Source organism: Muntiacus reevesi, chromosome 7 (genome assembly GCF_963930625.1).
Source record: "Muntiacus reevesi chromosome 7, mMunRee1.1, whole genome shotgun sequence".
NCBI lineage: Eukaryota > Metazoa > Chordata > Mammalia > Artiodactyla > Cervidae > Muntiacus > Muntiacus reevesi.
Window position 1 is genome coordinate 79,424,805 of NC_089255.1, and position 27,230 is coordinate 79,452,034.

At 36.1% G+C, this 27,230-nt stretch overlaps 1 protein-coding gene across 5 annotated transcripts in view; it reads left to right on the forward strand.

Moving 5' to 3' along the window:
• PCNX1 (pecanex 1) overlaps positions 1–27,230 on the forward strand; it is a 175,995-nt gene that overhangs the window by 117,789 nt on the left and 30,976 nt on the right. For all 5 annotated transcript variants that reach the window (XM_065941703.1, XM_065941705.1, XM_065941704.1 and 2 more), the window contains 11 exons: positions 158–263; positions 1,605–1,697; positions 4,204–4,354; positions 6,195–6,336; positions 7,314–7,491; positions 9,995–10,103; positions 11,152–11,281; positions 14,441–14,499; positions 16,575–16,790; positions 22,854–23,107; positions 24,888–25,118. In XM_065941703.1, coding sequence (XP_065797775.1) covers positions 158–263; positions 1,605–1,697; positions 4,204–4,354; positions 6,195–6,336; positions 7,314–7,491; positions 9,995–10,103; positions 11,152–11,281; positions 14,441–14,499; positions 16,575–16,790; positions 22,854–23,107; positions 24,888–25,118 — 1,669 coding nt within the window. The remainder of the gene's footprint in view (positions 1–157; positions 264–1,604; positions 1,698–4,203; positions 4,355–6,194; positions 6,337–7,313; positions 7,492–9,994; positions 10,104–11,151; positions 11,282–14,440; positions 14,500–16,574; positions 16,791–22,853; positions 23,108–24,887; positions 25,119–27,230) is intronic.

Consider the following 27,230-nt stretch of genomic DNA (forward strand, 5'->3'; position numbering starts at 1 on the left):
GTCAAACATGATGACTGAGTGACTAAGCATGCATACACACACACGATGAGTAGATATATTTGGATTACTTCGTTTTCTGTTATATCGTAAAGTTTGTTTGTCATTTGAAGTACTAGTTTATAGATTATGATTTTCTCTCTCTCTTTTTACCATAAAGTTCTTTGGTGCAATCCAAGATTTTTCCAAAAACAGAAGAGAAAAATCCAGAAGACCCTTTGTCTGAAGTAAAAGATCCACTGCCTGAAAAACTTAGAAATTCTGTTGTAAGTTTTAACTTTTTAAGATCACCTCAAATAATTAAATTTTATACAGTTCATCATGTTGTATAATGAACATTTTAGGGGGTAACACAATTTTAGTAACTGGGAAAAATACATGTATATTGTTATTGTACATGGTTGGTGGTTTTTATTTCAGATTTTCACATGTAAGAAATGCTCATTCCTCAAAGTTTGTTTTGATGTAGAACAGTATGCTGAATATTCATTTTAGATAAGGTGAAAATGATTTCATTGTTTACAGAATTCTTAATCCTATTGAATTTAAACTAGGATTTGAAAGGTGAATATTAGCATAAATTAGACATATCTTCTTGTTATTCTTATTGATGATAACTTTGTACTTATGAGTCAGTCATCTGCTGGTCTTTCAATGGGGTTTAGTTCTCAAAGGCAGTCTGAAAAGTGTTTGTGTATGTGTGTTTATTTTCTAGGTTGAAGGAGAGAATAGTAACCTATGCTAATTTCATATATTTAAGCAGATATAGTCATTTAAAACTTTGTAATGTTACCTGCCTTCTTTTAATAATTTAAAAAATGAGTTCTATAGATTTATATCTGCTTTATGCAACTAAACATAAAAACATTTTTTTCCTAAGTTACTTTACATATTTCCATTTATGAAAGACTGAATTTATATAGGTCTTGAATTAGAGTATATTTACCTTCACTGAACTTGAACTGTTCACATAGTCTAAAAAATAGAAAACTTTAGAAACTGCCTCAAGATATAATTTAAGCAGTTTATCCTAACTTTAGTTTTCATGTTAGCAAAGGACATTTGTTAAATATAGTAGGATATTTCTGAATCTAGCTTAAAAGCATAAATCTGTGGTGAGGATGACCATGTGGTGAGATATCAAGAGGTTTTTGGTTTTTACTGTAACTCCCAAAGGAATCAAAATTCAGTAAGTAAAATAGGACATGTACATGCATTTTCAACATTTCAGAAAACCAATGAAAATATAACTGTTATCCAAAAGGATATACCCTATAGAAGAACTTAAGGATCTTGTTTCTTTTTCCCATGTAAAACTTACAGACCAATGAGGGGAAAATCTTCATTCTAAAAGACTTTGCTATGATATATTTACTGTGTGTGGAACTAGTTAAGCTTGTTTAATTTCCTTAAATGTCCTTGGTGCAGCATCGAACCAATTTAGGAGGTAAATAAAACTTATTGTAGTAAATTATTATGTGTAAGAAATACCTGGAAGTGCTACAGAATAGGATCAGTGAAAATTTATTTCTTAAACTTGGCCATTTGGGAGGAAAGATTTTGTTTAAATTTTTGTATAATGCTTGATAAATTGCTTTGTTTCACAGAGCGAGCGTTTGCAGTCTGACCTGGTAGTGTGCATTGTAATCGGTGTGCTGTATTTTGCTATTCATGTAAGCACAGTGTTCACAGTACTGCAGGTGAGGAATCATTTTGTTCTTTTCACTGGGGGAAAATAGCTTTGTTTGGATTCACTTCTGATTTGATCATAATGCTAATATACATGACTTTTTCTTTGGTTTTAACAACAAATTCTTATTTTTCTCGTGGTTTCTCATGGGTCATGGCTCTGAGAGTGGCTTAGATGATGCCAGCTCCATGTGTTATGTGCAACTGTAGTCATCTGAGGTTGTGAGTACCCTCACTTCCTTGCTGACCTTTGGCCAAATAGCTTAGTTCCTCTCCGTGTGGTCCTCACCACGGGCTGCCGAAGTATCCTCACTAGTTTCTTTGCCCCAAAGCTGGTGATCCCAGAGAGAAGGCCCGAGACCGATGTCCCGATCTTTTATAACTGTTGTGCATGTGGCGTTACCACCACGTCTTCCATACCCATAGGTCACCCTGGTCAACCTACTATAGCGTGGGAGGGGCATACAGGCTGGCATAAACTTCAGGAAGGGAGGATCGTGGGAACCGTTCTGGACTGACTTCTACAGTATGCCTGCTTTCCTCCGTGACTGACATCCTTCTAAACTCCCCAAAGTCTCGCTCTGTTACAGCTGGAAGTCCAGAACGTCGTCCTGCAAATCAGGCCCGGGTGTGGGTGATACTCCCCAGACGGCGGTCCTGCAGGCCCTGTGGTCGCCCTTCTCAGTGCTCTTCATTCTCTAGTGCAGATCCGAGTTTCTGCATGTCGTCAGTTTGATTATCGTGCCCCTTCACATAGTTTTCTTCATGTTTTCGTGCTTAGGGTACATTGTATCTATGGTCTAGTTTTCATCAACTTTAGGCAATTTTGGTCATTATTACTTTAAATGTTTTTTCCCTTTTTCTTCTGCTGTCCCTCCACCCATTCCCACTTATGGACTCCCATCTACATAATCTTTGGCCTCTTAAATTGGTCCCACAGTTCACTTTTTTTTAATTTTAAATTCTGTTTTTTCCTCTGCATATTTAATTTTGAATACTTTCTATTGCTTTGTTGTTAAGTTCACTAATCTTTCTTCTGTTATGTTTTATATGTAGTTAATGCCATCCAGTATATTTTTTAATCTCAGAATTAACAAGTTTCATCTTTCAAAGTTGGTTTCAGGTCTTTTTCATATCTCTCATGCCTGTGTTTACTTTTTTGAACTTATGTAATTCCATTCTACCTCTCTTAATGTCCTTGTCTCATAATCCTAACTTCTGTGTTACTTATGGGTTAGTTTTGATTAACTGGTTTTTTTCCCCCCATGAATCATAGTTTCCTGAGTCTGCGTGCATGGTCATTTTTGATTGGATGTCAAGCATTATGTTTTGCCTTGTGGGTACTGGATGTTTTTTTATTGCTAGAAATAGTCTTAAACTGTGTTTTTGGCCCTAAGTTCCTTGTGAACAGTTTGATCCTCTCAAATCTAGCTTTTAAGCTTGCCTAATTGGGACAGGGCTGTTCAGTCTAGGGCTAATACTCCGCCTGCCTTTGGAGGACTCTGCCCAGTGCCCTGGGAGTGTTGAGTTTCCATTCTGGCTTGTGAGAACAGGCATAATAGTGCCTGCCGTGTGGGTCTGCCGTGGTTCTTTCTCTGGCCACACATGGTCTATTCCCACACTTACGTGGCTGATTCCCCTGAATACTCGAGCTAGACCCTCTACAGATCTTCCTCCATGCAGTTTTCTGTTTAGAAAACTGTTTACTCTGATGAACTCCAGCTGCCTTGCTTTCCCCAGCCTCTAAGTTCCATCTCCTTCACTCGGGAGGTTCCAGGCTTACATGGGTTCCCCTCTTATGTCGAATACATTGCAAAACATTGGTTCATGTATTGTATTGTATCATGTTTCGTGAGGAATAAAGTCTCTATTATTCCATTTATCTAGAAACAAAGGTTGTATTATTTAATTTTAACATTTGCTTGTTCTTTTCCAATTTGTACCATTAATTTACGAGTACCTTGCAAACTGAGTGAGGTCCTGTGAGTCTTCAGGGGTCAGATGCAGGCTTTAGTTTCTAAAAAATTCATTTGAATATTTGAAGTGATGGTACTTTGTTTTTTTGTAAATTTAGTCATACACAAGAACTCTCTTCCAAACTATGTAAAGACACAACAAAAGAATACTATTTTAAGTTTGGGTCTGCTCTTCAGATTTACAGTTTTATTTAGCTCATGTCTTTTATCTCCTAGTAAAAATTTAATACATTACTCTGCTAGTCACGTAGAACATTCCTAGAGTAGGAAGCAGTACACCTCAGGCCATACTCTAGTTACATTGGCAATGTGAGATACCAAAGTAGTTAACACATTTTAAAATATCTGTATTACTCGACCAGCCACTAACTTTTATAACTGTTTTAATCAGAAAATTACATAATATGGAAATCTTAACTGTAGACAAATGTTTAGTGTTCAGATGCTGTAAGTGACTAAAATTGAACTGACAGATTAGAAGTTCTCCTTTGAGTCATTTTCAGAATCACTTGTAATCTTTTCACCTTTATCCCTGTCTTAGCCTGCGCTCAAGTATGTGCTGTACGCCCTGGTCGGCTTCGTGGGGTTTGTAACCCATTACGTGCTGCCTCAAGTCAGGAAGCAGCTGCCGTGGCATTGCTTCTCGCACCCTCTGCTCAAGACGCTGGAGTATAATCAATATGAAGTTCGAAGTAAGTGGTTCGTTAACTTTACCTTTCAATACCATGGATTTTTTCTTTTACTTAGTGGACAGGCGGACAGTTAAATAAGTTTCATCAGGTAAAACTTTGGTTTGTGTTTCTCAGCTGTTTGTCAGACCTTTTGCAAGATGCTTTCATTTCATTTGAAGTGTAATTGTCATTGCCAACTTTCCACAGGGTAAATCTTGCTCTTTCCTCCTCTAAATTGTCCATCACAGACCTCTCATTGATTAATCCTTCAGGGTGTGTCTGTGACTTCTCTTTCCAGCCCCACGTTTACCCTCAGTTCTTCCTTGCCATTTGCAGGCAACTCAATCCCCTGTAAGACTTCCATTTGACATATTTTTAACTCAGAGCATAAAAGGAATAGGTTTCTGTTTTCACCAATGACATTGTGTCCTACCAGAGAGGGTTATAAACGAGTTGATCAAGAGAAAAGAGGTGGAAAGTACTTGTTATTGCTGTTTCTCATTCAGATAATTTAGGATAAAATGTAAAATGACTAAAAAGAAGTAGAAGGCCAGACCATTCGGCAAGCGTTTTACTTGTTATAAATCTTTACTTTTCCATTATAAGTTATTAGTCTGGTTCATTGGCTCCATAACCTATAATGGCCTCTAATGTACTATACTTCCTCATTTTAGAGAAATAATAAAAGTTAACATCTGTGTCATCATTTTTATATGCCATTGATTAAATAAGCCAATGTTTAATAAATTAATATGGAGAGTGAATTTCTCAATTGTTTGGCGATAAATTAAACGTCTGTAAAGAACTCTAAAGTGTGTGAAAGATTTCCATACCAAACTTGACTTTGCAATCTCAAAGCAAATTTCCTGGGCTTTTTAGCAGAATTGCTTAAGTCGTCATGGTACTGTGATCTTGATCACTATTTTGATCCTGGAGAGATAATTAAACAAACACTAATGTGTAGATTGCAATAAAGTGACATAAAACTAAAAGAATCTGTACTGGTCCATTCTTACTGTAAGGAAAATAACTCATAGTGGTGTAAATATTTTTATGATTAATTATTAATTGCTTTCATACATAAATGTTAACAAGTACATTTGGTTTGTTTTAAAAGACAGTTTCCATTAAAGTTAATCATTGATCTTATAGTTTATTTTCATCTTGACATTTAGTCCAAATTTTTTTAAATTTTGAAAAAAACGTTTTTCACTTACTAAGAGTGTTAGGCATTAGCAAAGTTGATTTTAACAGGTATAAAGAACATATCCATTAGAAAACTTCTTAGAGGTGGTTGACATTATTTTCAGATAACTGGAGAACCTTATTTTAAATCCTTCAGTGTATCCTGGACACTTTCCCCAGTGACATTAAATGGTCAAGTATTGGGAAAATGTTGCAATGAAAATGACACTTAGGAAGTGTATGAATCCAAAACATACCATACTTTCAAAGCTGTTCTGAGGTTTATATATTAAAGGTGTGTGTGTGAATGTAAGGATTTTTAAAACAGTTTAATAGATAGTTTATTTCTTTTGGATGAAATGGGCAGTTTAATTATCTGAAGTAACCTTTTCTCCAAATGTTATAAGTGTAAATAAGAGAAAGTGAGGGTTAAAAACTGAGGTTTCAAGAAGTAAAGCTTAAAATGAAATTCATCTCATCTAAATTTAACATCCAAGTTGGGAAATTGAATATGGTTCAGAATTGACAAATGATTGGTATACTGGATTTTTTACATTATTTATAGTAGAGCTGAATTTGAGTGGGAAGATTTTCCTTTCTTGTGACATTGCCAGACTATTTTATGCATTAAAATGCATTTATACGTGGTCTTCTTAACTTAATATTGCCTTGTTAGATGCAGCTACTGTGATGTGGTTTGAGAAACTTCATGTGTGGCTTCTTTTTGTGGAGAAAAATATCATCTATCCTTTGATTGTTCTCAATGAACTTAGTAGCAGTGCAGAGACAATTGCAAGTCCAAAAAAACTGGATACAGAGTAAGTATGATATTCCTCTTATCTAAGTTTGACTGTTGAGGACTGTCATAGCACTCTCTTAGGTTATTGATCAAATATCAAGTAATCATTGAATGTCTCTTCGGTGCAAAGTACTGTTTGAAAAATTGAGGTGAAATTCAGTCTTTGAGTTCACTTTTCTGAACATCTGTTTCTTCTCTTGGCATATTACTACTCCAGACATCTTAATTGTCAATCTATATTTTATGAGATATATTTATTAATTAAGGTTAATTTTATTATTAGATGGTAAGTTTTGGAGATGATTGTTTTTGTGTACTATGTGCATCAGACCATTTAGGTGATCACTTGCCTATACAGTCATCCTGTAGGCCCACTAGGTACATGTTGTTGGGTAAGCATTAATATGATTTTTTTCCAGCATTGTTTCATATTCATTTTTATTGGGCTTTAGTTGCTTTACAATGTTTTATTAGTTTCTTGCTGTACAGCAAAATGAATCAGTCAAAAATATACATATTTTTGTATATACATCCCCTCTATTTTAGATTTCCTTCCTATTTAGGTCACAACAGAGCTTTGAGTATCAGAGTTCCTTGTGCTGCATACTATGTCCTTATTAATTTCCTATTTTATACATAGCATATATTTGTCATTATTAATATGCTTTTATGTGCTAAATGCTGTTAATGTTAAAGCAAGAGAAATACAGAGAACCTGGAGAACCAAATGTCAGAATTGCAATATTGTTACTTATTTGTGTGTGTGTGTGTGTGTGTGTGTGTATTTTTTTGTTACTTACTTTTTATGCTTATTTTTATGCTTATTTATATAAAAGATCAGAATCATGACACACATTATTAAAAAGGAATGTTTGAAGTTTAAATTTGATATAATATTCTAAGCTTAGTAAGTGAAATGATAATTTTTTCTGAAGTTCATAATTATCTATAAAGTTTTCAGTTATTAGTTGATTAACATTCTTTCTTATATTGTAGATTAGGTGCTTTAATGATTACCATTGCTGGTCTGAAGTTGCTGCGATCCTCTTTTAGCAGTCCTACATATCAGTATGTCACAGTCATCTTTACTGTGCTCTTTTTCAAAATCGACTATGAAGCTTTTTCGGAGACCATGCTCTTGGATCTCTTCTTCATGTCTATACTCTTCAACAAGGTAATATCTGAAGAAAACATTGCTATCTGTAAAAAAGTGTCTGCCTAAGTGGTATGCCATTTAGTGAGGATTATACTTGCATTTCATTTGCTTCATTATCTTTTAAGTAATATCTTTCTTCAGTCAACCAGTTATTTAGGATTAGAATCCCTAAACAGTAGCAGTCAACTGTGATCCATAAGAAGATACATTTCTTGCTGTAGGTAGGAAGGTAAGATTAAATATTATATGGAAAAATTAAAGGAACTCTATTAGGTATATATTTTTGAATACATGGAGTCTTCCTAAAGGGGGTGTGATTTTGAAGTTTAGAAATAGACATGGTAATAATAATTGAACTGAACTGTGGGCAGCTGGAGAGATAGAGGGAGGAAGTAACCTGGTGCTGAGTGGAGACTGTAGAGACAGAGGGCAGTGAACCCACGTGGGAACAGTCAGACCCTAGTTTATTTGCAGAATACTATGAAGTTTACAGAATGCTTCTAAGATTTGTTTTCCACCCATAAGATAGGTGCTTTTAGTTCTTCTACAGATGAGATGGTAAAGCCTGCATCTTCTGCCTCCAGGAATCTTATTGCTAAACCACACTGCCTTTCTGAATGACTTCAGTCGTGCAGATTATTTGAAATTAAATAGAGTTTAGATTTCATTTTACCACTGACCATATATAAGGGACTTTGACATATATTATCCCATTTGATAGGTAACAGAGAGCTGAAACGTATGAGCAGCTACAAAACACAATGAAAGCCCAGTTTTAGAAAAGTTAGCCTGGTCAGCCACATTTGGGATGAATTGGGGAAGAGAGAACCTAAAGGTATAAAGAACAGCTTAAGAGATTGTGACAGTAATTTAGATTTGATAGAGATCTGGCCTAGCATGGGGACAGTACAAATGAAAACCATTAATTGAACAAGGTTTTAGTAGTAGTCAGTTTCTAAATATTGTACCTATATGTTATGCTAAATAGCTTCTAAAATATTGCAGTATTATATTTGCTCAATTACTAATTTGTATACATTTGTATCATTTATTTCCTCCTCTAGTTAACATGTTTAACCAGAGAAAGAAGCCAGAAAGTTAGTGACGGAATTGTTTACGGAATTGTTTAAATAAAAAAAGCATATGATTCCTCATGAACTTAATGTTTAGATTGGAAATTGTATTGAATCATCTTATACTGGTTGGAAAAAAGTGAAAGTTGCAGTAAAATATAAACTAAACAGTCCTTGAAATAGTCACTACACTTAACTCAAATTAGTTTGAATTTTCTCAATACTTTCATTTGTGAGGCAGATTATTTTTGAGAGCATAGCACATTCCAGAACTATTCTAGATGCTTAGGCTATGTTAGTTAACAAAACAGAGAAAGCGTAAGGAGTTTGCATTTTATATAGCTACTTCATAGAACTTAACAGTCATATTAAGCAAGTGATATTCAGTATTTGAGATACCATTGTAAGATATACCATCAATTTAATAATATTTCAAGAAAAAAATTACTCTGAATATGAAAATGGTTTCACCAGCCACTTTCCATGTCATTTTTCTTAGTCAAATTTGAGTACAGTCTGTATTTAGAGATGGAGGAGTGTTCTGAGTCACTGTTTTTAAGCAGTTGTAATGGCTTCTGACAGTCTTCCTGTCATCCCGATCTCATTAGTGCCGAGGATTGTCAGCACAATTTTGAGTCATAGCAAAGAATGCAGGGTTCATCTGCATTTTCTGATTGGTTGAGGTTGTGATTTCTTTTTTAACTTAGAAATTAAACAAGTTCATTTATAAATCAGCTAAATAATTTAAATTTGAGGTGTTTGGTGCCTGAATCATGGCATTGAGTTAGTCAGAACCTCTTGCTTTTGAGATTCTGTGATCTGTTCTAAGAATGGGGTCTTGTGTTGCCTAACGTGCAGAGGCAACCTTAGGCAAACACAATAGTTCTGTTTCAGTGTTGAAGACATATTCAACAGCAAAACAGATCCTAATTTAAATAAGATGGAAATGTACATTATGTTTCCATTGGCAGTAACAGTTCTGATTATGAACAGATGCCTAACACACACTAATACAATTCTTAGGCAAATAGGCAGTGACAACTATATTACAACTTATCCCCTTCCTGGCTGCTTTCAGATTCCTTTTGACATTGCCTTTAAAACATGCTCAGTTCCCAAAGCACTAAAATTTGAGGGAAATGTATTAGAATAAAAATATATATTTATTGCTTAAGTTTTACAGACATCTGTATTTCCTACCTTTTTTTTTTTGTTTGTAGTTGTAATATAACCAGTAGAGAGTATAGAATTAAAAAAAAAAAAAAAAACACAAATCCATAAGTCAGTAACTATCTTTACTTAAAAACACGTGTAGTGTTTTGGCAGGGTTATTTCTTTTATTTCAATGCTGTTTCCTTGTTAGGAAGAAAATTGTTTTAGAAGTTTTTCAAATTTTCCATTTTAAGTCTGATGATAAGCTTTTTGCTGATTGTTTTTTCCTCCCACAGCTTTGGGAACTCCTTTATAAGTTGCAGTTTGTGTATACTTATATTGCCCCATGGCAGATCACGTGGGGTTCTGCTTTCCATGCTTTCGCTCAGCCTTTTGCAGTGCCCCGTATCCTTCTAGTAAAAATTTTATAAGAAAGGGCAGTCATATCCTTGCTGAGAATGTTGGTTTGTAAGTATAACGTTTCCCAGGCATAGAATATAGGGTACATACATGCACGCTAAGTCACTTCAGTCATGTCTGACTCTTTGCGACTCTGCGGACTGTAGCCCACCATGCTCCTCCGTCCAAGGGATTCTCCAGGCAAGAACCCTGGAGTGGGTTGCCATGCCCTCGTCCGGGGATCTTCCCTACCCAGGGATCAAATCCATGTCTCTTACTTCTCCTGCATTAACAGGCAGGTTCTTTACCACTAGAGCCACCTGGGAAACCCGGAGTATAGGTTACTGTGTGATAAATTATCAGAAACTCATAATCCTTTGAACCCACACCTGTACCTATTTTGATTGTTTTATTTGTATTAACATCTGTGGTCCACAGATCATCTGAGCATGAGGACAGTATTAAAGTTTTATAATTAAGTGATGCTGATTAAAATTTTTATGTTAATATATGTGAGTATTAAAGTCTATAAATTTTCAATACATATAAAATGTGCTTAAAAATATGTATAAATGAATGAGGGTTCAAAACATTTTCTGTAATGATATGATTATAATTAAACTTTTATGTTCAAAATGTTCTGTTCTCATCTTAAATGTGCATTCTAAGTAAGTATAAATGTTAGTGACCATGTAGATGTTGATATGCACACTTTTTGTATCTTTAAATTTTAGTTTTTATCATCTGGAAGTTTAAAACTGAGCATGGTTTGGGTATATCTACCCGAGTGGTATATGGAATTTTACCAAACACACGTTAGCAAATATTTATTTGGCTCCTTTCACAGCATCATGTTGTGCTGTACATTCCTGGCTGTGTCTTTTTACTTCTACCCCTCATACTGCCCAGAACACTTTCTTCTGTGTTCCTTTGATGAACCTCATTTTTCTAACTGCTGTTAACTGCGGTGTGTTTATGAGAGGTGTGAATGTGTGCATGTGTGTGTGTGTAATAACCAGATAAATGTTAAGATCCTTAACCAGTTTTCCCATAGATTCAGCCATGTTGTTTGTTCAGGCTGCTGTGTCAGCCTTCTTTTCTACTCCACTGAACCCTTTTTTGGGAAGTGCAATATTCATCACGTCATATGTTCGGCCTGTGAAATTCTGGGAGAGAGACTATAAGTGAGTAAAGACAAGTTTTTTAAAGCCAATTTTTATCTTTTTTCTTTCCTAGGAAAAACTATTGACAGCATTATTGTAAATTATTCTTGATTAATCAGTTTTTTGTATTGAAATGCTTGAAATTTTATGAATACTCTTAAAGTTCTAAAATTGTATAAAATTGGAAGAATTTTCAGTCAATTTTCTCTACCTTTTTTTTTTTCTCTTAAGATTTTAAAACATAGTCCTAGTTACATATACACATTTTCTGTTTGCTTTTAATGTTATTTCTTAGAACTGTTTCACATTAATCTTACTCTGAAACTTTATGCTACACAATGTTACTTCATTATAGTAGTCATAATTAATTATCTCATAGTTTTCTAAGAAAGGTGTTTTTAGAGCTAAACTTTTTCTAAATTATTTGTAGTTTTTCATGAGGATAGACTTTTAAATGATCATCTTTGTACATATAGTGTTTTCCCCATTGAAGCTTAGTTCCTTAGATGAGATGTTTAATGTGATGCCTAGAAATTATCTATGTATATAATCTTTCCAAATTTTTTTCTTTTTTTTTTAATATAAGAAAATATCTAAAGGAGAAATACTGAATCATGGAGCTTAAACTTTATAAAGATTTATGATATATATTAATGTATTGATTCAGAAAGAGCTTGTACAAATTTATAACTCAGCTGGCGAGCTCCATGACTGCATTTCTCTCCACACTGCCACACATCGGCACATACAATAGGTGAAAATGGTAATCTCGACTTTTGAACAATGAACTAGTTTATGGATATGAAACTTCTCTGGTCTTCTACCTAAAACTACACATAGTGTTTCCCTTTTTGGTGAATTTCAGTGTTTGTTTATGTCTTTGTTTTCTTTTGGGCCAACTTAAATTTAGTTCAGAATAACTTCTATGGCAACAGTTCTTAAACTTTTTTGATTTCAGAACCCCTTCACATAAAATCTTAAAATTATTGAAGTCTCCAAAGAGTTCTTGTTGCAGATATATTATCTATTACACCCCTGGTGTCTCAGTGGTAAAGAACCTGCCTGCCAGTGCAGGAGACATAAGAGGCGCGGATTCGATCCCTGGGTCAGGAAGATCCCCTAGAGGAGGGCATGGCAACCGACTCCAGTATTCTTGCCTGGAGAATCTCATGGACAGAAGGAGCCTGGCAGGCTACAGTCCTTGGAGTCACAAAGAGTCAGACATGATTGAAGCAACTTAGCACACACATACGTGCACAAATATTCTACAACGTGCTGCCTGTGCTGTGCTTAGTCACTCAGTCATGTCCGACTCTTTGCGACCCTTTAGTCTGTGGCCAGTCAGTCTCCTCTGTCCGTGCAATTTTTCAAGCAAGAATATTGCAGTGGATTGCCATTTCCTTCTGGGAATCTTCTTGACCCAGGGATCGAACCCATGTCTCCTGTGTCTCCTGCGTTGCAGTCTGTCTTTACCCACTGAGCCATCAGGGAAGCCCAGTGTAAATCAAAACTCAGAATTTTAAATGTTTATTAATATAAAGATAACAATAAACTCATTACATGTTAATATAAATGACATTTTTCTAATGAAAAATAATTATTTCCCATTCCACACCAAAAAAATCAGAAGAATGTCATTGTTTTCTTTATTTTGTAAATCTGTTTAATGTCTAGCTTAATAAAAGACAGCTGGATTATCTTACCTGCTTCTGCATTCAATCTGTTGTTGCAGTATGTTGTTCTGGTTCAAGTATATAGAGTAAATCTGGCCCCATACAAACATATAGTTTGAAAAGAAGTATTTTAATATCCTTTTTAGACAATTGTGGGTATTCTTCTTTGATCCTTCTACAAATGGTAATTTCCTAATGATTAGTGGAAATGTGGAATCTAAAACTGTATCGGTGAATTTTGGGAACTGTATTACATCAAAATTCACTGATACGTCTTATAGTGTGAATGGATTTTTTATCCATGCATATGCTTGTAACATCTTTATTTATCATTTGGAAAATACTAGTTCAGTAAGTAATGTATTTATTCCGGATTTTTACCTATTTCATTATACTATATATACATATATATATATTCATTATCACCACCAATCTTAAAAGTACTGAAGTATTGGGAAGCTATCAAGCACATGGTGGTAAATGAAAGTTTTCTAAAATTTTAATATTTACTTGAAATCTTGAGTTTTTATTACTGGCAACAGGTATAATTAGCAGTTATTTTCCTTGAAATGTCAGACTCACTTTCTTCACTTGAGAAATGTCTGTCAGATACTCAAGTCTGAATAGTCGTAGTTTATTCAAGTGAAAATGGTGATCCATGGGGAAAAAAGCAAGTGCAGTCTAGCTGCTCAAGTGCTTTCCGCATAGTCGGTCATCCTACTTCAGAATGCAGCAGAAATGCTTTATGTGTATTTTGTCACACACAATATTAAAAAGACCTGTACTGAGGGACTGCAATTTAATAAAATTAATATTTTTGTTGCTTCATTAAGGACATTTTTAAGGGAAGCTGAATTTTTGTTTTATCTTGTGCATGGGTAGCAGTGAAAAACAGTACAGTTTGGTGCCACTGCCTTGATTCCTGTTAGAGCATCAGCAGTCTTACCCACCATTGTTTGTGCCCATCAGTGCAGTTGTCAACACAGTGGGAATAAAAACAAAGTGAATACCAGTTCAGTACTATTAAGAAAATGGTCTTGATTTGGAAAACTCCCTGAAAAGATCTTGAGTCTCATGCACCAGGTTCTGTGGACCACATTTTGGAAACCACTGTTTTCATGAACATTGTCCCATGGACATTAATAATCTTCCATTTACAAGGAATGTTTCATGCACTGAGTATTTTTATGAACTGTGTACAGTATGCATTTTTTCAACCTAATCAAAAATTTTTACAGTAAACTCATTACTGTATTTCTATATGCTCTTCAGCTAAGAAAAAATTTGTGTTTATGTATGATAGAGGTAGAAGATTTAGGGTAAATCCTTACCCTAAAATTGTTCTTTTGGAGAACTTTATCAATATGTTACTAAACAGAGTTTTCTCAGACATTTTCATAAAATGGTAATATTTATTGCATCTGTATTATAGTTTTTTCACTTTTAATTATTAGGCTTCTTTAATATAAAAAAGCATACTAAAGATGTTTTGTTTTGCCCTTTTCAGCACAAAACGAGTGGATCATTCAAATACCAGATTAGCTTCCCAGCTCGATAGAAATCCAGGTAATAGCCCTATTTTTGAGTAAAGAAGCAAGTCTAAGGAATTTGTTATATTTGTACTTCACTGCCAACTTACTGGGAATCCTCTGTGGCATCCAGAGGTCATTTTTTAATAACTAAGCATCCTTTGCATTGTTTTACTTTAGCAAAATACATGTGAAATAGAGTATCTAAAATTTATATACTCATCTTTTATAAAATGCATTTTAAGAATGCTGATAAGCATAAATACTGCCATTCAAAGGTTGTTCTTACAAAGGTTAAAAAGTAGAGCAGTGAAAGTAAATCTACTGAGGTGTATTGAAGAGTATGCAGTCTGAACTTTACTTATTAACATGTTTGCTTCTCTGCCTCCCCAGATGTTTAGAGAAATGTTAATGTAATTTCATTTAGCTTATTGTATATAGAGAGGTACTCTATAGGAGCCAAATAGCCACTCAAGGTCAGGCTTCATTGGGTGAGATTTTGGTGGTCTCATTACATGACTGAGCGACTGAACAGACAGACAGATCATTACCATTACCTAAACTTTGGGCCTATGGGTCTACCTGTTACCTATAATCTGGCACAGAAAGAGTGAATCTCATTGTCCCAGCCATGTAGGATTAATGTATCAACCGGAATATCAGTGTATTAACCTACTAAAAGAAATACGGCTCCCCATAGACTGGAGTATTTGTTTTCATTGACTCACAGATTACTCAAGTGCTCTGTTTGAGAAACTAAATTATAGTAATCATATTGATTGATAATTATAAAACTGGATTAAGGAGGACTACTTATTTGATATTAATGACTGTGTTTATCATGTTCTGGTGGATAAAACAGCTGGCTCAACTCTGATATGTCCTTGTAAGGGTCTTGGAATGATGTTGCCTTCCTGCGTATCACAAAGACCCATGTCCTGATGTAACATGCACACTTTCATAATGAGCAGACAGAGCATCAGACACAACCGTTTTATTGAAGCTTGAGCCTAGGATTTCCTTTTTATTTTGTTATTTAGTTAAGCGGAGTTTAAAATAAACATTTAGGTTAGTATATTTTGCCATTCTTTAGTTCTATACTTTGGGCACCCATTTACAGATTATTGCTTTGGATACACTATTTTTGAAGACAGTCATTTCATTTATTGGGTGATGTTTTATCGTAATTTTTTTTTTCTTAAAGGATGACTCTAAAGAATTTTTCTGGTTCCTGTTGCTGTTACTATATATATGGTTTATTTCCGTTAAAGTAATATTAGACATCTCAATATACAGTTGTTTTTTGTTTTGTTTTTAAGTGACCAACTTCTCTTTGTTTTGGACTGTGTTGTTTGTCCAGATCTCATATTACTTAACTTTCTTCCTTTATCAGTGTTGGGCTTCCCTGATAGCTCAGTTGGCTAAGAATTCGCCTGCATTGCAGGAGACCTGGGTTCGATTCCTGGGTTGGGAAGATCCCCTGGAGAAGGTATAGGCTACCCACTCCAGTATTCTTGGGCTTCCCTTGTGGCTCAGCTGGTAAAGAATCCGCCTGCAGTCCCAGAGACCTGGGTTTGAAAGATCCCTTGGAGAAGGGAAAGGCTACCCACTCCAGTACTCTGGCCTAGAGAATTCCACGGACTGTATAGTCCATGGGTTGCAAAGAGTTGGACACGATTGAGAAACTTTCACTTTATCAATGTGTCTTTTTGTTGTGGTTTTAAATTGCTTTTATCTTTTTCATTTCTCTTGCATGGTTTTCATTATAAGACATAGTTAATTGAGCAGTGATAGAAAAGATCGTGGTGTGCTGAAGAGGCAGAAATGACCTTAGATCCTATCTAAGATCTTATCTAATCCAATTCTTACATTTTATGGATGGGAACCATAGATTTAGAGAGGTTATATGACTTCTAACTCTGAGAAATTTTCCCATTGTCCTTTGTTTCATTTTTATGTAGAAAGTCTAAGGATATCTGAATATTGTCCTCCTTGTTAAAGAAATATAGATATAACCCTAACTGGAAATTAGTTTTAATACTTTTAACAATCTTATTTGTAGATAAAAAGGGGACTTAAAATAATTTAACATTTTTTAATCCCTTCTTACAGGATCAGATGACAACAATTTGAATTCCATCTTTTATGAGCATTTAACCCGATCCCTGCAACACAGTCTATGTGGTGATTTGCTCCTAGGACGGTGGGGAAACTATAGTACTGGGGACTGTTTCATTCTTGCCTCTGACTACCTCAATGCCTTAGTTCACCTGATAGAGATTGGAAATGGACTAGTGACTTTCCAGCTGCGGGGACTTGAATTCAGAGGTAAGATATTACCTTTAATTTCTATAATGTACTCCTGTGACATCTAAGTTTTGTGTGTTTACATCTCAAATAGAAACTTATAAAATAAGATTCTTAGTCTTTGGAATTGTGGAAGGAGAAAAGCTATTAAAGAGTAATTACTAGTTTTTTTCCAAATGTCACATTCAGAGAAGAACAATTTTTTGCAGTATGCTCAGTATGTAAAGGTAGTGTCTATAGTGTACAGCACACTTGTTTTCCTGGCGGTAGTGAGTTTCTGTTCTGTGCTTGCCCTCTTGCTTGTCTCTTTGTGACTAGCTGCGTGTGTTCATTAGAGGCAGAGGTTAGCTGAGTTACTTTCATGTGGTTGCCATGCCATTGTCTGCAACAGTTTTTTTTTTAATTGAGATGAAATTCACATAACATCGATTTTCAAATGAACAAATCAGTGGCATTTAAGTACATTCGTGATATTGCATAAGCACCACCTCTGTCTAGTTCCAAAGCATTTTCATCATCCCCAAATAAAACCTCACATCCATTAAGCAGTTATTCTGTTTTCTCCTGCCAGCCCTCAACAATTTTGTATACTGACGAATGAAGCTATTTTTACACAAAAAATTGTGCATTCAGAAACATATCAGCTTGATCTTATCAACTGCTATAAAGTAAATGTCATGTAAGCAGAAATGGAAACTTGTTTCATAGGAATTGAAGGAGTCCTATTAGTGCACATGTTTCCAATCAAGGGAACATTTGGACTGGAAAGTTCTTAGAGAAAGCATTCAAACAGTGTTTTGATCTATTCTAAGTACCATAGGTGTTTTTAACTTGAAACAGGAAGTAAAGCATTTGTCAAAGCATTTGTCTAAATAGAGGATCAAATCAGACCTGTACCCTATAGCTTTATTTTTGCCATAGTATTGAATCAGAAAGTTTGCACCTTTTTCATGTAATATCTTTTTTAATGAAGCAAGTGCTTTTCTAAAGTTATTCCATTCATCAGAAATAAGATTCTACTTGTGTAACTCTCAGGGTAGTAAATGTTAATGTCTGTTATATATTTGTTATTTATTTGTAATCCATTCTCTCTCTCTTTTTCAAAATGTCCTATTGTCTTATGATTTGTTCCTGACTGTCCATCAGAATCTCAGGACATTAATTCTGTCTCTTCTAGGATCTTAACCCACTGCTGTTCAAATTGAATGCAATTGGTCTCATCCAAAAGTTGGCACCCCCTCATCACTACAGATACCACTGCTGTAACTTCACTTTCTTGTTAAATTGATGGTACCTGAAGATTTCACCTTTGCTTTTTTAACTTTTTCTTTAACAAATATTTTGTGGGGAGGCTATTTTATCCAGCATTTCTGTGTGTGAATTGGAAAGGAGTCCTTGTTACTGCTCATTCCATCAGATTGGTCAGAAATGCTCCAAATAAAAAATCGATCCAAATTTTCACTCTCCCACCCTTACTCTCCAGTACCAAATAGATTAAATAAAATTTTGGATAAATCTTTCCCATCCAAACTCTCATTAAAAACAACTCAAATCAGTTTGGGAATGCAGTACTTATTACTTTCTGAAAGTGAAAATGTTAGTCGTTCAGTCATGTCCAACTCTTTGCAACCCCATGCCAGGCCTCCTCTTACCATCGAATTCTCCAGGCCAAAATACTGGAGTGGGTGTTCTTCAGGGGATCTTCCTGACCTAAGGATCAAACCCAGATCTCCCGCATGACAGGCAGATTCTTTACCATCTGAACCACCAGGGAAGCCGCATGTTGCTTTCTGAACTCATGTTGAGTTTGAGTAGCAAGGGGCCCCTGTAATTTTTCACTCAGCCATGGTAATTCTTTTTCTTAAGGCAAATAGAGTTATGTCCTTTCCATGGTTAAAATTTTCAGTGGTTTTTTTAATTGCGTTTAAAGTAGAATTCAAACTCCATAGCATGTCCTACAGCAGCTGCAAGATCTGTCCTCTGCCAGTTTCTCCAGCTTACTTTATTAGCACCCTTCTCATCCACTTTAGCCACACTGGCCTTCGTTCAGCGTCCTCAGTTCAGTTCATTTCAGTTGCTCAGTTGTGTCCGACTCTTTGCAACCCCATGAATTGCAGCACGCCAGGCCTCCCTGTCCATCACCAACTCCCAGAGTTTACTCAAACTCATGTCCATTGAGTTGGTGATGCCATCCAGTCATTTCTTCCTCTGTCGTCCCCTTCTTCTCCTGCCTCCAATTGCTCCCAGCATCAGGGTCATTTTCAGTGAGTCAACTTTTCACATCAGGTGGCCAAAGTATTGGAGTTTCAGTCAGTCCTAGCATCAGTCCCTCCAGTGAACACCCAGGACTGATCTCCTTTAGGATGGACTGGTTGGAGCTCCTTGCAGTCCAACGGACTCTCAAGAGTCTTCTCCAACACCACAGTTCAAAAGAATAAATTCTTTGGTGCTCAGCCTTCTTTATAGACCAACTCTCACATCCATACATGACCACTGGATAAACCATAGCCTTGACTAGACGTACTTTGTTGACAAAGTAATGTCTCTGCTTTTTAATATGCTGTCTAGGTTGGTCATAACTCTCCTTCCAAGGAGTAGGCGTCTTTTAATTTCATGGCTGCAATCACCATCTGCAGCGATTTTGAAGCCCCAAAAAATAAAGTCAGCCACTGTTTCCATTGTTTCCCCATCTATTTCCCATGAAGTGACGGGACCAGGTGCCATGATCTTAGTTTTCTAAATGTCGAGCCTTAAGCCAACTTCACTCTCCTCTTTCACTTTCATTAAGAGGCTTTTTAGTTCCTCTTCACTTTCTGCTGTAAGGGTGGTGTCATCTGCATATCTGAGGTTATTGATATTTCTCCCGGCAATCTTGATTCCAGCTTGTGCTTTAGTGTCTTAGCTATGCTGAGTTCTTTACTAAGACCTTCTTATCACTCTCCTTTTGCCCAGAAAGTACCAGCCATCTCCTCTCCTGCCACCAATCTTCCACCTCTAGTTCCTTAATTATCTTTAATAATTAGAATAACTGTTAGAATTCTAATTTTATATTTGTTTGTGTTTGTTTTTAGTTTATTTCTTCTGTAACCCAGGAGTTGGCAGACTTTTTCTGGAAAGAGCCAAGATAGTTAATAGTGTAGACTTTTGTAGCCATGCACATTCTTTGTTTCTTGTTCTTTGATTTTTCTGTTAAACAACCTTTTAAAAGTACCAAAACCACTGTTAGCTTGAATTTGGCCCAGGGCTGTATTTTGTAAACCTTTGCTGTAGATTATAAACTCTTCAAGGACAGGAATCCTGTCTGTTTCATTTATCATTGTATATCCAGCACCTCTCACAGCAGATAGCATAAGATGCAGAATTACTGTCTTTCATAGGATGATTAAATAATCTAAACAATGACTTTTTCTCCTTTCTCTTCATTCTAGAACTTTGATGAGGAATTATTATATTCTTGCTCAAATTCTGTTGTGATCTTTGTTTATTTTCTTTTCTTCACAGTGTTAGTCCCTGTTCCATCTATATACTTCCTAACCCTCAAAATATTAATTAAGAGTGTTGTCAGTCTTTTGCCAGGCAGATATTTGGATCTGCTGATCCTTTTGATGTGTTTTCTGATTTATATTCCATTAAGCCAATTTAATGCCCTTGATGTTATTGTCTATCTTAGTGAATACTAAATTTTAAGTGACATTTAACTAAACGTTCTCAATCAGTTGTTGATAGGCCTTCATATTTTTCATTTCCATTTTTATTTTACTGACATCCTTAAGATTCTTTTCCATGTAAATTTTATGTCTAATATTTGAGTTATCAGTCATGTTTTTTGTCTATCAAAGTTTTCTGGGACTTCCCTGATGGTCCAGTGGTTAAGAATCCACCTAGCAAATGCAGGGGAGACAGGTTGGATTCTTGGCCAGAGAACTGAGATCCTACATGCCGAGGGGCAGCCTAGCCTTCCACCTGCCACAACTAGAGAAACCACGTGCTGCAGTGAAAGATCCTGCATATAGCAGCTAAGAATTGACACAGTCAATAAGTAAATATTTAAAAAAATTTTTTTCTGGTTATAGCTTCTGCCAAGTTTGTAAATGTTACTTCTGTTTTTAAATGTTACTTCCACCAAGTACGGTTTTCCAGGTCAGACTTGATAGGTCAAAAATGTTTATGCTGATTGGATTCCTTTCAGTTTTTACTCAAATTTATTTTAACATGACTGGTTTTCATGTTAGTTTTTTGGTTTTTTTTTTAACCAGTTATATTCACTCTGAAGTGACTGAAAGATCTAGCTAATCCAGGAAACAATCAGTAATAGTTCCTTTAGAATTTCAAGTTTCAATTCTTCTGCAGTTATTAATATTTTTATGCTTATTGTTGACTTCATTTTCAAGCAAAATGTATGACTAGGGCATGTCAGGGTAGAAAGTGTTCTTGAGGTTTGTAAGAGTAAAAACACCCCACAATTAATTCAGTTCTTCTATTTATTCTGCTACTATGAACATGGACCTCATTCTGTCTCTCCTGAGAAAATGTCAAAACCTGTAAATTCACTCCTGCCCCATCTCTCTTCTGTGTACTACTAACAGAGTCATCTGCACAAAATATAGCTCTTTATGTTATTTCCTTTACTTGAAAATCTTTAACTGACTATTTAGAAAGATGACATAAAATGAAGTAATAACATATAAAATGTAAGGAATAGACCCTACTTCATGCCACAGTTTTGAAAACCCAGCCTCAGGAAGTTTCTTCTAGAAATTGAATAATTCTTCTGCCCTCTCTAGTCTCATATAAATAAGGAAGGAAAATTTCTTAAGGCTCTTTTTATACAAAACCAGTGTAATACTGATTACATTGAAATATGACTGAGCCGGCTTAAAAAGTAATTGTAACTATAGTTTTATGACTATAGAATCAAAAATCCTCAGAGCCCAGAGTAGAAACCAGTAGTACCCTAATTTGTGGGTATCTCTCACCAGTTCAGCCATTTTTCATTTTTTAAATTAAGTATTAAAAGCAAATTGATTAAATTTCATTTTCATTATTGGTTTAAAAAATACTTTATAAGATTACATACATCCTTATTCTTTAAAAAATGTATATGTGTGTCTATAGTCATGGGTAATGATAAGCCACAGCATGAATTTCTGTTTGTGTCAGTGTCAGCTTCAAGATAGTTTTTCTTGTCACCACTGTGTAGCACTTTTTTGGAAGTGCTCTTTAACGTAATTAAGCAAGAAATGAAATAGTAAAATTGTCAAAGGCTCTGGAGTGCTAAACAGTATAGCTCATTAGCTTGGCCAAGCTTACCTCTTCAGTCTTATCATTCATCATACACCATCACCACCATCACCGAGTGGGGCTAAGTGTCATGACATCTTTTTCTCTCAGAGTAGTTTTTGAAATATGCATGTTGTATGTGTTCTGTTTAAAATAAAAAATTTATTATAACATCCCACTTATTTTTGTTATAATGTAACTTTAATATATCCTGGAGAAGGAAATGGCAACCCAGTCCAGTAGGTTGCCATTTCCTTCTTGCTTGGAAAATCCCATGGACGGAGCAACCTGGTAGGCTACAGTTCATGGGGTCCCAAAGAGTCGGACACAACTGAGCGACTTCACTCACTTCTCAACTTTAATATATAGCTTTAAAATTAGCTATAATCACTCTGTAGTCCTTGTATAATGTAAGGAATTTACAGGTTAAATGAAAGCAAGATCACAGAACAAAATAAAAATTAACATTAATGTGATGGATGATATTTTGTTGGCATAGATAGCTGTGACTCTAATTCTTTCTTTAATCTGACTTTCTGTTTTTATTTCACAAATTCTCAGACCCGATTGTGCTGGTACACATTCTGATTCTGCAGAAGATGAATGCATACTATGTGTCTCTTCAGGAGTGTCCTGCAGTTTGTTAATGGACAGTCTAAAGCAGATCCAACACATATTCTCAATTGCTATAAACTAAATGTGTTTTTATTTCAAAGTTTCTCGTATCTTTGAAGCATTCTTTTTTCCACTTCATGTTTTACCTGTTTGCTGTAAGAACTTTCTCTCTCTCTCTGTCTCTCTAAGGTACTTACTGTCAACAACGGGAAGTGGAGGCCATTACCGAAGGTGTTGAGGAAGATGAAGGATTTTGCTGTTGTGAACCTGGCCATATTCCTCATGTGCTTTCATTTAATGCTGCATTTAGCCAGCGCTGGCTAGCTTGGGAAGTGATAGTCACCAAGTACATTCTGGAGGGTTATAGCATCACTGACAACAGTGCTGCTTCTATGCTTCAAGTCTTTGATCTTCGGAAAGTACTCACCACTTACTATGTCAAGGTAAGGGTACGTACCTCTTTAGAGCTTCTGGTGTCAGAGGCTCTTCTTTTTAAAAAAAAAAAAAAAAAATATATATATATATATATATATAGTTGTTTTAACTTGTGCTTTGCTTTTTCATAGCGATAGAAATTTTCTAGTATCCAATACAGTTAGTAAATTATACCTGTGAAGATCTTGCCATTTCTTTCTTTAGTGGAACTTACTACATTTGTTCATTAATATTATTAATACTATTATCTGTAGCACATCTCTTTTAGGCACTGTATTAAAGAATACACGCACACATGCTTGCATGTATACATACGCCTATGTATATCTTAGCTAATTCTCTAAAGGAATATTACATTCCTGTTCTACAAATAAACAAGGATCAAAAGTTAACTTGGTCACAATCCTCTAACTAGCAAGTGAAATCAGGTACTTAAAACCCAGGTTTGACTGACTCCTTAGCCCTTGCTGTTAACAACTGCTTTCAGAAATCTGAATGAAAGTATTGTATGATTTGAGAGGTCCCCCGAAACACCATCACATTTGACACCAACTGCAATTTCAGGGTCTCCGAGACCACAGTCAGGTTCATTAATTTGCTAGAAGGACCCTCAGAACTCAGCAAAGCCATCATCCTCGTGGTTAGAACATATTACACTGGAAGGATACAGAGTAAAGTCTGCCCAGGAAAGAAGCATAGGGCAAAGTCTAGAGACCCTAAGGCGTGAATGTGCAGTTGTCCTCTCCCAGTGGACTTTGCAGTGTGTTCATTCCTCCCCAAAACACCTACAGCAGTACCTTCAAGAGTGTTGCCAGCCAAGGATGCGTGCCTGAGCCTTGGTGTGCAGAGTTTTTATCGACACACACCATTTGGACTTGCTTGACCATCCACGTGACCAGTCTTACTCTCCAGATCCTCTAGAGTTCATGGTTCTAAGCCTCCAGGTAAATAAAGACTCTCTTATCAGGCAGGACATTGCAAGGGATTAGAGCTGAACTCCCAGAACCCAAGTGCAAAGGCCAAACCTCTCTTTGAGCAAGGTTAGTTTTTTACTGCTGGAGAAGGAAATGGCAACCCACTCCAGTGTTCTTGCCTGGAGAATCCCAGGGACGGGGGAGCCTGGTGGGCTGCCATCTACAGGGTTGCACAGAGTCGGACACGACTGAGGCTACTTAGCAGCAGCAGCAGCAGTTTTTTACTGCACAGGTATTCTGTTTTTTGCTAGAGATTTTGCAGATACACAACATGGTTATTGCTAGAGGTTTATAGGCAAAGCCAGCATTTTCAAGAGGAAAGCATATGCTAAATCTTCATAATTCATGTGTTATTACTTCTGTGTACCACCTTATTTGTGTTGATTGGGTTGAAGCCTGAGTCTTCTGTTTAATTAACGTTTGGTTAAACCCAACCTCAGGAAGCTAAAGACATTGACTTTACAACATTTTTTATTAGTAACGTGTATGTGTGTGTGGCATTTCCTATCTCTAAATATGTGTTTCTGTTGCTTTATTTATTGGTTATATTTTTATAACTTGACATAGGATCACAAGATAGCTTAATAGTTCTGTGAGAAATTTCTCAAAATAAATGCACTACAATAAAGGTTTTTCACCTCTTAAAAGATCGTAAATTCAATAGATTGGAATTGTTTTTAGACTATTTTAAAGTTAGTAAACTAATGTCACTTTGATTCATATTATCAGTATAAACAATTAATTTAATGAGATATTGGTGTTAATTCAGATTGTGATTTAGCCTGAGGTGTTTTTTAATCTTTTTTCTCATTAGGGTATCATTTATTATGTTACAACCTCTTCTAAACTAGAGGAATGGCTAGCTAATGAGACAATGCAGGAAGGACTGCGTTTGTGTGCAGATCGAAACTATGTTGATGTGGATCCAACATTTAATCCAAACATTGATGAAGACTATGACCATCGACTGGCAGGCATATCCAGGGAGAGTTTCTGTGTGATTTACCTCAGCTGGATAGAGTACTGCTCTTCCCGAAGAGCAAAGGTGGGTGATTTACCTCAGCTGGATAGAGTATTGCTCTTCCGAAGAGCAAAGGTGGGTGTTTTGCCTCAGCTGGATAGAGTACTGGTCTTCCTGAAGAGCAAAGGTGGATGTTTTACCTCAGCTGGATAGAGTATAGCTCTTCCCAAAGAGCAGAGGTAGGGGTTTGTTTGTTTCGTTTATAACTCTCTGAGTGTGTTTTTCCAGAGGAAAGAATACCTCTATTTGTTATTATGTCAGTTTTTCTAGATTTTCTTCTTTCAAACAGTCTGCATAAGAAGACCTGTGTGGTTCATAACGGTTGGGCCAAACCAACTCTTATCAAAGCAGTTTAGAAAGAGAAGCCTTCCTCATTGTTTGACCTGCAGTGTCACGGTCTCGCTATCTAAAGAGCACCGCCTCTACCTGTGCATGCACATACATATAGGTTGTAGATTACATGTAGAACCTTCTTAAAGACTGCATTTTGGAGCACCTCCAGCCCCAAGTACCCAAACACACGTACCAGACTTATGGATAATTTAATATCTTTGTCCCAAATTCAAAGTCTAGACCAGTGCTAATAGAATCTTCTGCAGTGATGGGAACATTCTTTGTTGTTCCAGTATCGTAACTACTAACCCCCTATATCCGGTGGATTATGAGACACTTGAAATGTAGTCAGTATGACTAAGGAAATGAATTTTTAAGTTTTATTTAATTTTAATTGATTTCTCATATAGGGTAATGACTACTGTCATCTAGATTATTGACTTTAAAATGTTAACGTAGATAAAAATGATGTGGGAATGAGTAAAAACACAGGTTCCTGGGCCTTGCCTGTGAGATTCTAATACTGTAAGTCTAGGCTGGGAACCCCAATTCTGTATCATGCTGGGTGACTGTAATTCAGGTGGTTCCTAATCCACACTTCAGAACACCTTGTCTTATCCTAAAGGAAAGGTGAGTTGTAAACTTCTCCAACTACTGTTTTCCTGCTGGGTCTCATGGCTCTTGTGGCAGTGTCGCTCCTTCTGATTAGACCCCATGTACCATAACCACAGTACCAAGGCCTGTGATTCCAAAAGCTAACTCCTGTATCACTGTTGCTTCCCAAGCAAAAGTCTTGCATAGTTGAACCATTGGTATCCTATGTACAGGATTATTCTGTATCATGGAGCATAGGGAGCCAGCTTGACAACCAGTGCCTTTATTGTGGTCTGGGATGTACACGCTGACGGACTTTAAGTGTAATACCATGTTTAGTCATTCTTTTACAGCTACTCAATTAGAGTAAGGCACCCCATCATATCAGCCCGTTTCTCTTTACTTCATCAGTAAGAAAGGGAGCATCCTATAATTCCCCTCCAAACAGTGACCTTTGAGCATTTATATTGGGGGCACAGTAGGTACTCAGCAGAGCAGCATATGTTTAAAGGACTAAGGAGCAGAATAAAGTAACCTCATAAGAGCTCAGGAAAAGCGTCAGTGGACAATGTCTGGAAATAGAGGACCTCAAAGCTTACCATCTCTTCTTTCAAACACATAACTCGCAGTTTGTTTGTTTGTTTTTTCATAAATGAAATATACTTAAAATGCTTTGCATGCTACTCTCAAATCCTTGGAGTTATTTCTTGGGGCAACAGGGGACAGGGAGTGATCATATTATTCAAATAGCCTTTCTCTGGCTTGGACTGTTTTGGTTACTTTCGTTTTATTTTAACTGTGGTCGTCTGGGCTAGGAGTTCATTGTCTTCCCACTCAGAAACAGGCTCCATTCTTTCTAAATTTAAGGAATACATAATCTCTTAGACATTATTGCTGAGGTCGTGGACATACAGTAGCTCAAGGAAGTCATTCTCTTAGTTGCTAATAAGTCATATTCAAAAGGTTTACCTCCAAACTTGGGTATCCCCAGTCTCTTCTGAGAGCTTTCTATCCCTAGATCATTATGGCTTATAGTCTACTCTTGTAGTCCCCTTTTAGAAGAAAATTGTCAGGAAAGATAATTCCTTCGTGCTCCAGTTTTTTTAAGTTGAACAATATTATCCCTACCTCCTTAGATCCATGCATTCTGTTTTCTGAATCACCACTCCCGGAAGAGCCTCTTCCCAGGGAAGTTAATTACAGCAGAAA